The sequence below is a fragment of the Poecilia mexicana genome, unplaced genomic scaffold (genome assembly GCF_051168715.1).
Source record: "Poecilia mexicana isolate PSO_F unplaced genomic scaffold, ASM5116871v1 scaffold_10, whole genome shotgun sequence".
Lineage (NCBI taxonomy): Eukaryota > Metazoa > Chordata > Actinopteri > Cyprinodontiformes > Poeciliidae > Poecilia > Poecilia mexicana.
This window is the reverse complement of record NW_028263379.1, coordinates 7,794,847-7,807,894: the sequence shown is the minus strand read 5'-3', so window position 1 is coordinate 7,807,894 and position 13,048 is coordinate 7,794,847. Positions and strand designations below refer to the sequence as shown.

Genomic DNA, 13,048 nt, shown 5'->3' with positions numbered 1-13,048 from the left:
TAGGCGTATGAGAAAATAACAAAAAGTTGAATCAGTTAATGTTATAACTAAAGCGTATTAAAATTAAAAGCAAATGCTTTGACTCAAACCCCACTGTGCTGTTTTCCTTTTTGCACCAGACACAGTTATTACCTTTTACAGTTGTTTTCCAAACTTTACAAGAGGCCTTTGAAGGGGAAAAGAGGACAGAGTCAGGGACTTACCAAACAAACTAAACAAAGAAACAGGGAGATAAAGGGCATGGAAATAATAAAAGACAGATATAATAAAGTTAAACCAGACGGCAAGGTCAAAGCTTAAAATGGATGTTAAAATAAAAGGGAAAGTCTTTAGAAAGAAATAACCCTAATTACCCCTTAATTTATTATATTTACATACAAATAGAATCTAAAGTGAGGTATAATCTTTAAATCTTGTGTGGATATGTGATCCGAGACGGTTTCACAGAAACTCTGGGCATGTATTCATCCGGCACCACTGGAAGTTTCTTATATAAAAGTGGATTAGAAACAAATGTTTGCACTCATGTGGATATAATCAAGTCCGGGGCTCTGCGGCTGGTCTTTCAGCTGAACTGTGTAAGACAAATTACAAAAAAAGAAAAAGAAATCCAAACTCGTTCCTCTCTTGTTTCCAGGAACCAGCCACAAGGACTGAATGTCTCTGGGTGAGCTCAGAGCGCAGCACTCTGTGCAGAAAGAAAAGGGGAGGCGGGCTGAGGTGAAGGGATCGGACGCATGTTTCTTCTTCTCTTTCTCTTTTTTTAGCTGCTGGCAGGAACCGTCAGCGACCAGATCTGCTTTCAATTACCGGTGGAAGATGATGTTAGCTTTCTTCCTGTCCCTTATGTCTTGCACATGCAAACTCCAAAACATCCTGAAGTCTCACCGCTGTCCTCTCACCCCTCCTTCCTCCTCACTAACCTCCCATGTTTTTTGAGCCCACTTTTCCTCCATCTGCGAAGACAAAGTCGTTCATCTTCATTGCAGCAGAGGGTAAAATGGCCACAGGGTCTTTTCCACTCTACCTCGTGGTGATTCAGTGGTCAGCAGAGTAAAGAGGAGTAAGACAGTCTGGGAAGAGAGGCACTGCTTGATGAGCTACTTTTAAAAGTGGTGATAAGTGATTACCTTTTTCGGGATTTAGATTGTGCTTTCATTGAGCCAAAAAATGCATGATGTAAGCTGGCCCGCTTCCTTCCAAAACCACCACGAGGCTGAATGTAACGCTAGGAAAAGTAGCTTCCAGGACGAATTGCGTTATTAAGACTGAAGATTTAAACCAAGTAGGAGCGGGAAGAGGCTACTGCATCAGCTGCATCAGTGTACAAGCATCTCACATGTTAAACCCTCATGCTCATGTCTTCAAAGATTAAGGATTTCCTTATTTGTAAAAGCATAACTTCACAAGATGCTCTACACGACTCATTTTAATTTTTTGTGTTGGAGTTCTCATAAAAGTACTGCTTCATTCTTCTAATATGATGTAATTGTTATAATATTATGACCTCACTGACGTAATTTAAAAAATGAAAAATCTTAGCCTGCTCCTAATATTCCATCTTAGAATGGAGGTGATTTTAAAGTCCACATAAATAGAAGCTGTAATACATGCCTGTCAAACAAGATGGCGGCCCTGAGCCTGCTGACATTACTCTGATCTATGGAAACTCAAGCAGTGCATTGTTGAAAAAAAATCCAGATTTATGAAAAACTAAATCATGAAAAACCTAAATATTCAATCAATAAAATCGATTTATTGCCCAGGTCTAATGGATGAGTTGACAGACAGACAGACAGACAGACAGACAGACAGACAGACAGACAGACAGACAGACAGACAGGGGAGGTTTCTGTACCTTGGGCACGTCGATAGCAACCTCTCTCATTGCACTGGGCTTCACAACAGTCATGGCCCACTGGAGGTCCTGCATGGAGACCGTCACCGTCCCCATCAGCTGCTGGTCAGATGCCTGCTGGGAAACACCCAGAGCTCGCCTCAGTGCACGCAGACCTGAGGAGAGCAGATTTAAAAAATGAAACTCTAACTAAAGGTACTCATTGCTTTTTCACAGCTTAATTTATTTATGATGAAACAATGTTGATGTTAAATTAGTTAACGTTAAATAGACTGACACACACAAAAACAGAATTACGGTCAGACAACTCCAGTTGTTGAGGTTTAGAGCCTAAACATGGGCTGCCAACATGTTATACAAATGTTTTAATAAGTTAGTTTAAAAGCAAAGATTCTCCATCATACTGTCCCTATGCCTGAAAGTTATTGAGAAGAGAGATGGCCACAGTGTTACTAGAGTTTTATCCATCTGTTTGGAGCAGAGTTGGTCAGCGCTTCCTCACTTGTTGTGGCACATTCCTGGCCAGTGATAAATGTTGTTATTGCTTAAAGAAACTAAAGGGGAGAAAAGTTTCCTAAAAAGCAGACCATAACTTTTGTGTGCCTCTTAAAATTTTAGGCTGATCATCAAACCAAGGTTATCCAAACGTTTGTCTGATTTTTAATTTCTTGGCTTAAAAAAAAAAAGTAAGACTTGGGTCACTCTTTCTTTCAAAATGTTTGCTATATTTACAAAAGTTTAATAAACCAGGTAAATGCAGATTTGGTTGATTCTGAGTGAAAGGCCCTGGACAGTTGTGATCCTATTTACGATAAATAGAAAGCAAAAAGCATGTTTACTAAAAGATGAATATTGTTCTTGTACCAAACATTTAATTTTAGAAAGATTTCAATTTGTCAGTAAAAAAAAAATGCTCTGATTTTCCTCTTGTTTAAAAAATCTTTTCCACAGTAAGTAAGGAAGCATTCTGCTTCACCAGCCACAGTTGTTATCCATGTCAGAAAGGAAATGAGGATTGATTAAGGGCCTTGGTCTCAGGCACATTCTCTGCAAAAATTACCATTCCTGCTTTTCCCTCAAGCTGGACTTTAGTAGAGATCATTAGTTTGCCCACAATGATTTTATTGAGAAGGATTTTTTCTGACATGTGTCACAACACTGCACACAGCAGTTATCTGCACAGTGTGTGTTTTATACTCCAATAAGCTGGGTGACAATTTGTCAGAACCTAGAGGTCACGCAAATATGCAAAGGGAGCGAAGTCGGGTGGGGGTCTTTGCGGGAGACAGAGGGTTGAGGGCTGGTGGGGAACGGACGTGGTCCAGGACCGGGAGCCAGGCAGCAGACGAGAGGGGATTTATGATCAGACAAGACTGCATCCTGTTTATGTTTTAGAGAGCCTGTCTGACTAAGCGAGAGGCAGAGGAAGAAAAGACAGAGGAGCACAATTATTGCAGCAGGTTTGCTATCTGTAAGCATACAGAGTCCCGATTCTCTGTCATATCTCTGCTTACAGTTCCTTCTCTGCATATCAGCTCAATATATACTGCTCAAAAAAATAAAGGGAACGTTTCACTTTAATTTTGTGTGTGGCTCCAAATCCAGGCCTCCATTGGTTACTAAATTTGATTTCCATTGATGATTTTTGTGTGATTTTGTTAACAGCACATTCAACTTTGTACAGAACAAAGTATTCAATGAGAATATTTCATTCATTCAGATCTAGGATGTGTTATTTGAGTGTTCCCTTTATTTTTTGAGCAGTATATGTTGTGTTCTTAAATTGCTTAGCTCCATTCGGAAACTGTAAATGTTGCAAAAGAGAGATATCTGGTCTGAGTGGCACGGACGAGGCGAGGCAGAGTAAAATATAGAAGAAAGCACATTTTAAGACTTTTTTAATGTCACCTTGGATTAACTTAAAGACCAAAAGAGCTATATTGGAGATGGTTGTGGGGTCCTAATGTATTAAAATCAAACATAGCAGCTGCAGTGAAACTTCTGGTGTCCATTTGTGGTTGATGGCAGCAGGTTTTCACATGCTGACCTAACCCTGTTTAGGTTGGCAACAGAAGCAAATCAGTAGCTAATACGAACATTGTCCAGTAACTAGTGATAAGTTTGCACATTGAACGTGAAAAAGCTAGCTAGTTAGCTAGCTAGTAAGGGTATATTAGCAGCTAGTTAGCGGTAATCACAGAATGCAATGAAGACATCTGTGCGTGACTCAAACCTTTGCAAGACAGAAAAGTCCTGTGATTTAAAAAAATAAAAAATACTACACAGAATATTTAAAGATTAAATAGTCACGCGACGACAAATTTAAGACTCTACTTAAATTTGTCGTCGCATACCTTTAGGCCTTAAATGTCTTAAATATATATGGATTTAAGACTTTTTAAAACTTGAGTTTCATCCATAGTGTGGCTGGTCAGATGATGATGACCTTCCCCTGCTAAGAAAAACTGAGCATAATTGAGGCGATAGGCTGCTTTCTGAGTGACTCTTTTTGGAGGTTTTCAGGAAGGAGACCCTGAGGGACTATAAATCCCGTCTGGAAGCACCTTAGGAACTTTGGCTTACCAAACCTTGAATAAGCAAAAGAGTAAAAAAAAAGATGGATGTGCATGTTAAGTTTGTTGTCTATAAATTCTGAGTCTTACAAACTGACCAGAGATATCTTTGTTTTTATTATCCAATATTTCAGACTCCTAATTTAAGCAGTAATGTCATTGCTGCCCCATAACATGAAACCACATCTGACAAATGTTGAGCAACTCTCTTACAAAGATAATCTCTACAGAAAACGCTGGGAAATGACCCATCTTAAAGAGAAACATGGGTCTAGCCCGACAGCCTGGAGGATGGCGGAAACCCGATTCAACGATGTAACTTTAATATTTTGCTTTAGGGATTCACTGCCTCCGAACTGCTCTTGGCTGACTCCACGCACACATTTGGTTTTGTTATGAAAACATCCGATGGGAAGGGAGGAGGAAAAAACAAAGAGAGGCAACACAACACAGTTTAATCTAAACCTTATGTGGACTCGTGTTCCCATTTACTTTTTCTTGCGCTCTTACTTTCCGGAATCCTTCAAATTCAGCAGTAATCAAGTGGGAAATGAAAGGAAAAGGAGCCTCCTAGATGAACAAGAATGCACATTTGCAAAACATCAGCAAAAGGCTCAAATTATAAGAATGAGAAGGAAGAGTTCACAGAGTTTGCTTGGCTAAGGGAAAACAGATTATTATTTGTGTTTTTATGTAACAGAAATGTTCTTAATTATGCGCATCAAAAACAGATCTTCCCCCAAAAATCTACATCCTCTCCTTTGGGAGTTGGGTTGGGGGGTGGGGGGGTCACATCCTCCTGTACTCAAACCAAATCCTATAAATTTTATTTGGACTGAATGATCTCATCAACAAGACTTACTGCTTCCTGCTACCACTAGGTGGTGCTGTGACTATTAATGAAAAGCCCATATGCTACCTCCTCAGACTTGGATCCTGAGGATGAGAGTTTTTTTAGTTTATAAACTTTTTCATATTACGTTGACCAGATCAACACCTTCATGAGTGGTCAAATAAAATATGAATGTAAAAATCCTTTAATAAAATTGTTAAATTCTTACCAGTGACTCTAGTCCCACTACTCTGCAATGTTTGGAAGCACAGATCACTATAAAGGGGTGAATATTTATCACTAGTTTTATGTTATGCTTAATTATCATTTCATAAAATCACTTTTCATTTTCACATTAAAGGCTTTTTTTACATTTCATTTTGTCAAAAGAGGAAAATTTTGTTGATCATGATTAATTTGTAAAAACAATACAAGGGTGGAAGGGGCGAATACTTTCTATAGGCACGATAAGTGATTCAGTGTGTTGTTCTGTCATTGTGACAGACATGTGATCAATATCAATAGATTATCCACCAATAATTTCAATGAATTTGTTAATAAGCAAATGGCTCACTCTTTGGTTCCCTTGCAATAACCTGTTAAGTAACTGGAATAGCAGCAGTTTTGCCACTGTGCCTTATAACTGCATAAAAATAAAAAAAACAATATCACCAGTTTGGGAATATTTCCGACATATAAAAAAAAACTAATCAATATCTATTGATGTCGACTGATCTGAAACGCATATATTGTGATATGTTTTTCAGCAGTATCGTCCAGCCCTAGGGTCACATAAAATATAAATAAATTCCATGAAATATAAAGTCTGTGGTTGTAAAACGTGAAAAGCATCAGAGGTATGAATACCTTTAAGTCCGTTTGTGTCATCTGTCCATGCTACAACTCCCTTCTCAGGTCATTTCAGCATCATTATCTAAACTACATTTATGAGCAGAGACAGGAAGATTTAAAGCAGTTTTAGGTTTCAGTAGAAAAGTAAATAATATTTCTGCACTTAAGGCAGAACACACATTACAATGAGTGACGATCAGGCCGGAGCTGTAGTTCCTGAGTGACTCTTCCCTCTAATGAATTGTGGAAATACTTCGGGCATTACACTATTACAAAACCGCAGGAACGTTTTCATTACTCAGTTTCCGGAGCGTTCTCTGCACCTGTATTTAAAATACCCAACATCTGTTCTCGGGGCTGAAGCACGCCAATAATACGTGCTCTTCAAATTCACTCCCACAAACAAATACACTCTAAAACACAAGCATAAAATGTGCATTACACACCGATAACCTCAGAAACACACAAACACACACACACACACATACAGATGTGCCTTGGTAGAAGGTAAGTGCAGGGGTTAAGAAGTACAAGCAGCACATTTCCGGGTTTTATAAACAGACGCCTCAAATAAACTTCACATGCTGATCCGACTGATATTTATGTGGCCTGTCCTGAAATTCCTGCAGAGTCTTTAAAAGGACAAACGAGATGGAAAAAGTCCTTTATAAGGCAAGGCTGCTGCTGTAAACATCAGCAAGCATTTAGCACTGTTTGGCTCATTTAGTCTTCCACTGGAGAATTTATGTCAAACACACAAAACTGCGCTCATTTCAGCTGCCGTTTTTCTCCCTCGTTTCGACACAGAGGAGTAATCTCTACTCCTCGTTTCCTGCGCCTGCTGGCCTGGATGATTAATGGTTTTAGGTAAAAACTCTGAACCCCTCCAGGTTTGGCTTTATGGAGGCTTTAGTAAGATTTCTAGTCATATTTTTTTTTCTGCACAATCACCATCTAAATCACAGGCATTATTTAATCAAAGGGCTTTCTGTGGGCACAACTCAAAACTCTGAGTTTATCCTTTCATAGAATACATTTTACTGGCCCTGTTTAGGTGCAACGGGCTTCCCCTGTTTAGAGAGGTTTATAAACACTGCGCCCGGATGTGGTCAAACCCAAACGCACCCCAACATACATGCTACAGAAAAGTTGCACTGTTTAGACTGTGGAAATGAGTCATCTGGAAGACCTGGAAGGTGAAGACCACAGTGGTGCCTGTGGTCATCGGGGCCCTCGGGGCAGTCACCCCCAAAGCAGCCAGATCAGTTGTGTTCCAGAGAGACGCCAGAGAGACTCCAGAGTCTGTGAGACCACATGAGAGCTTCCAAGAACACCTAAAGGAATCCGTTACCAAATGCTGCTCAGTGTAAGGTTCTGGCGGGTTGGGATCACGGTCAGAGAAGTGATCAGGAAGCAAGACTGGGCTGGAAATCAGTTTCTGTGTTCATTTCTGATTTAGCATCTGGCCCAGATATTTGTGAAATGTTGTCAATATGACACAAAGTGTTGGCTATTGTTTTCTAAATCTTCATGCTCAACTTCATCCTTTATTTAAAGAAGATACAGTTTAGCAATAAACTGTTAGGACAAGGTTTTATTTTCCTAGGGCTTCATGATTAGGCCATTTATGGCAAAAAAAAAAAGTAAGTACATCCCCTCAAAACTGTAAATCTTTCATGATTTTTGAGAGCATTTAAAGGCCAGTATTATTTAAAATCGACTTTTTTGTGCTTTACATCATGTTATAAAGTTATTACCTAATCAAAGAGCGCTGCTTTGATTCTTTCATGCATGTTTTAATCCCCCTTTGTAACCACTCAGCTGTGCAAAATGCCTGAGTGGACCGAGCCCCGCCTTTGAGGCGCAGCTCCTCCTTGGAGCTCTAGTTTCAAAGCTTCCACCTCACAAAGCAGCCCTCCACTGTGACTACCCCACTCAACTCCTTCAGACTAGTCAGCACCAATTAGCAAACACCTGGTGGAAGTGCTCTTCTGCTGAGCTCATTATGCAAGCTACCAGTGCAACAATGGTAAAAATGTTGTTTTTTCAAGACATTAAATTATGAAGTCAGGTTTCTTTTGTGCAAGGAGGCCTCTGAGACAGTCCAGCACATAACAGCAGGGTGCAAGATGCTGGCAGGGAAAGCGTACATGGAACGACATAACCAAGTGGCGGGCATAGTGTACAGGAACATCTGCGCAGAATATGGACTGGAAGCCCCGAGGTCAAAGTGGGGAACACCCCCAAAGGTGGTGGAGAATGACCGAGCTAAGATCCTGTGGGACTTCCAGATCCAGACAGACAAGATGGTAATGGCGAACCAACCGGACATTGTGGTGGTGGATAAAGAACAGAGGAAAGCCGTTGTGGTGGATGTAGCAATACCAAGTGACCACAACATCAGGAAAAAGGAGCATGAGAAACTGGAGAAATACCAGGGCCTCAGAGAGGAACTGGAGAAGGCCTGGAAGGTGAAGACCACAGTGGTGCCTGTGGTCATCGGGGCCCTCGGGGCAGTCACCCCCAAACTGGAGCAGTGGCTCAAACAGATCCCAGGAACAACATCAGACATCTCAGTCCAGAAATGTGCAGTTCTAGGCACAGCCAAGATACTGGAGGAGAACCTCAAGCTCCCAGGCCTCTGGTAGAGGACCCGAGCTCAGAGGATGAAAGAGACCACCCGCGGAGGGTGAGAAGGGAATTATATATATATATATATATATATATATATATATATATATATATATATATATATATATATATATATGTATAGCATTTTTATAATAACTCCAAGTTATTATAAACTAAATTTTCAAGAACTGACTCTTAGTCTGCAGGGAATTTACACCAAAATGCATGTCTTCTATACATCCATTACTCATCACAAACTCCAACATGAAGCAATTGAGTTAAAACTTTCAACCAATAAGAAGTAAAATAAAGGATTTCAAAAATAGCTCCATCTCTGTCAGCCTGATCCATAAGAGCGTGCGTAATGACACGCATCAGACATCAGCCACAAGAAATGTCAATGTGCTACATCAGATACCACATGCACGCTGCCAGAGATACTTTTATAAATAGTTACTGCCGTGCTCTCGTTGGATTTTTGTGCTGTGACTAACACAGTGCAGAACGACGTCTGAATGTGTACATAAATATGTCAGCCTGCATGAAACTATGATGAAAACCACCTTCCTCCTTCAGACACAGATCCAGAGAGAACATTATGAAAGGAATGCGTTTGTTCACTCAACACTACCAGTTGATAGGATTTAATAAATTTACATTTAAATGCAGACATATTCACCTAAATCTATTAGGACTGGAAACAAAATCCATAGTAATAGTTTGTTTCTGAATCATGAAACTATGTAAAAAAAAAAAAAAAAAAGGAGTGTTGTATTAAAGCATCTGGCCACTGGAGGTCGTCATTTAGAGCAAATAGGAGAACTGACGTGGGAAGCAACCTAGTTCTGATAAAAGAAAAGAAATAAGAAATCATTGCAAATGTACAAAATAAGAAAAAGTACTGTATTGTTATTCAATACTCAGGTTATCAGGAGTGTGCATCTGAGAAGGATAATCTAGGAAAATACACAAATTGCATGTATTTGTGTATGAAACAAACACACTACTAACAGGAACATGGAAAAAAATTATAAACCCTTTCCAATATGGATCTCAATGGCAGATAATTTTCCTGATCATAAGATATGAACCTTCTGAAGTTCTGTGTGCAGAATTTAAATAGCAGGTTAAACAGCAGGAAACTTACAGTTGTAACTTCTGTCCTGGTTATGTCTCTATGCACTGGTTACACCTGCAGTTCATACCACTACACTCTTAAACTTGGCTTCATAATCCTGAATCCAAGAGTGGTGGTTACCTCCTTTGCTGAATTTTTGTTTATTTATTTATTTATTTATTCTGGTTTAAAAATGATTTCTGTCATTCAGGGATCAAAGAATCCGACCTGAATTCCCTCAGTTAATGCAGAAAAGCAAAAGCACAGATTTCCCAAACAAATTGCTCCCCCAGCGGAGGCTTCAAAGGGATTTTAAGTGACTTTGGTGGAACAGAGTTGCCCGATGTCTGACGTTGCGTTCCGGACTCGTCGATCTGAGATCCGCTACAGTTCAGGATTGGTTATATAACACATCTGTCGTCAAGACGTTGTTCCTGGGGCTCTGAGTGGACAAACAAAAACTTCCCTGATGACATCAAGATTTCCATCCAGTCTTGTGCACACACACACAAAAACACACACACAGAGAAAAAACATACAATCACTTGGCCTTGCCATCCTTCCCTTTGACTTTCCTCAGATTGGAGCAGCTGAACTGAAGGTTCTTACTCTCTGATCTCAAAGCAGGCTGGCATTGTCTCAAAAGCAGGATGTGAAACCTAAACTCAAATGTGTGTCTAGTATGCATTAAATATAGAGCAGCGGGTGTGTGTATGGGAGGGCGCCTCTGCAGCTGTGCGATGTAAGGATCTTCTGCGTGACCCGAGCATGTCGGAGTCACCGTGATATGTCCCCTCGTTCTTATTTTTCAGGAAGCGCTGCGTCACACCAAATGCTTCCCCCCGCAGCTCATTGTTACCTGAGCAGCAGAAGGAAACAACTGCTTGTTTTTCAGACTCTGGCTTTTGTTTTTGCCAGGGAAAGCATGAACTGGCACCATGTGTACAAACTGATGCACGTACAAGGAATCCATGCTTACGATGGAAACTTGGTGAACTTACTTTTAATCTTCACACATGAAATGGTTTTAAACAGGACAATCCTAAATATGGGCAAAGACGAACCCCCTAAGAACAATGTGACCACAGATTTCAGTGTGTATGGCGCATAGAGTAGTCCAGCGCTGCCCCTCCCCCACTAGTTGCCCTAAACTGTCAGTCAATTGGAAGAAAAAAAAGCTACTACATTTCCCTCTTCCATACAAAAAGATAAACTCGGGTGATTTGAAACATTTTCAGTTACTTAGCAACCAGCCAACACATTTATTAAGACAACCACTACGAGAAAATGACTGCGAGCAGCTGACTGCAGGCTAGTGATATGAGTAAACAGATTACACAACCAGCTGTAGGACTGAGTTAAGTGACATAAAGCAGAGCAGCAAATAGTACATTATTTATATGATTTGACTACAAACCCCAAAATATTTTTTTCTGGGTTATCCCAGTCATTTTTTGTGCAAGACTTGCTATGTTTGCATCTTAACTAGTACAAAATATAATAACTGCAAATAGTAAAGCATATGTTTTAAGTGACAGAGCTTGTATCTCTTTTTTGTACAGCTTTGGCTCTGGCTTCGGCGTTCTTTTAGTAAATTGCCTTTTTTTTGAGTCTGTATACTTCAGTTAATGATTAATCAATTACTTAGTTACTTGAAAATTCTTTAAATCATCAATTAATCTTGATTAACCCAATTAATTGTTTCAGCCCCAGACTTCATAGATGGATCACAGACTTATCAGCACATGATGGAGTTCATTAAGTTTCCATAATTTGCACTTTTCAACATGGTACAGACAGAAATGTGAATGGTTCCCTAAAGTACCACTGCCTTAAGCATCAGGCCGTTGCGACATCTGTACCTCTTTGCAAACACCTGACCATCTTGATTCAGTTTCATCTGCAAAATAAATTAGTTTCAAACGTTATCCAGCTGGAATTTTATTTCTTCGAGCTGACAGAAAGCAGAAAGCACTTTCTGACTTGTAGATGATTCCTGAAGGGCTCTGTGTTTCTCTAAGTGATTTTGGTTTGGATGCGTTGGGAGGAAGCGAGCGGATTGGGTTGGGGAGTTTGTTGTTTCCCCCGGGAGATGAAAAGGTTTCTGCAGAAAACACTGCCAGTCACGTCTGGCCCTCTGCGGATAGTAAATCACGCTCTCAGCCGGAGTGCTTCCGAGCAGCAGTCCCAGCTCCCTCCCCGGCTGGAAAGGCAATACGCCACGACCGAAGGCGGCGGGACCACCCAAGAGCCAATATGGGGTCACACACAGACACATCCACAGAAAAACAAATAAGCATGCAGTCGCACAACCGAGCCCAGGCCTCTACACTCATCCTGGGGATGTGAGGCGGGGTACTCTGTGGCAGTAGGACTGAGGGGGCACAGGAATTTCACAATAACTAGTGGTTTCAGCGGTTTCTCTAACTGGGAGCACAATACCACACAAAGTCCCAACTTCCTCTATATGAAATAAGAAACAATCAAATGTTGGCTAAGCCTGGTGCTCAAAAAGGCTTCAGGCGGAAAACGAACGCCAAGAAAACATGTCATCAAACCATTAAAAACCAAATAGGAAATATATAATTCAAAACTAATTGAGGTTTGGGCAAATTTCTTCAAGAAGGAGTGAGATCAGGGCAATAAGAAAAGATGAAGTGAAAACTCATAAACTGACTGTTTTTTTCGTACTAATTTGCTGGCTAGTCGCCTGAACCATCGAGGAAAACCAGTTCTAAACAACAGGGCAGCAAATCTGGGAGTTAGATGAGGAGCGTAAACAAAGACACGTCTAATAGAAAGCGTCTGTTATCTGACTTTGTTCCAGTTAAAAAAAATATATAATTTTGACCCTGCTCAGTTAAACTACAGACAGAGATCAAAATTATTATTTCTTTTATTATTTTAGACTTTTTTTGTCAAATTTCAGAAGTTTTCATGAAGGTAGTTTTCCTTTTGTGGCCCCAATCAATTTTGGCGTTCCACAGGGCTTCAAATTGGGTTTACTGCTTTTCTTTCTTTCTTTTTTTTAGATTTTTGTGTTATTCTGTTGTACAAAGTTCCTGATATGATGATCAGAAACTAATATTTTAGATTTTTCAATGAGCAGAGATAATTTTTTATTGCATAAACACAAAAGTTCACATTGAGCTTACTTTAAAGATACAGACACTACAAAAAATAAG

General features: G+C 40.0%; 1 protein-coding gene across 1 annotated transcript in view; it reads right to left on the bottom strand.

Annotated features, from left to right (window-relative positions):
- afg2a (AAA ATPase AFG2A) overlaps positions 1–13,048 on the bottom strand; it is a 113,750-nt gene that overhangs the window by 93,078 nt on the left and 7,624 nt on the right. The window contains exon 10 of the mRNA XM_088009386.1: positions 1,859–2,013. Within this exon, the coding sequence (XP_087865512.1) occupies positions 1,859–2,013 (155 nt within the window). The remainder of the gene's footprint in view (positions 1–1,858; positions 2,014–13,048) is intronic.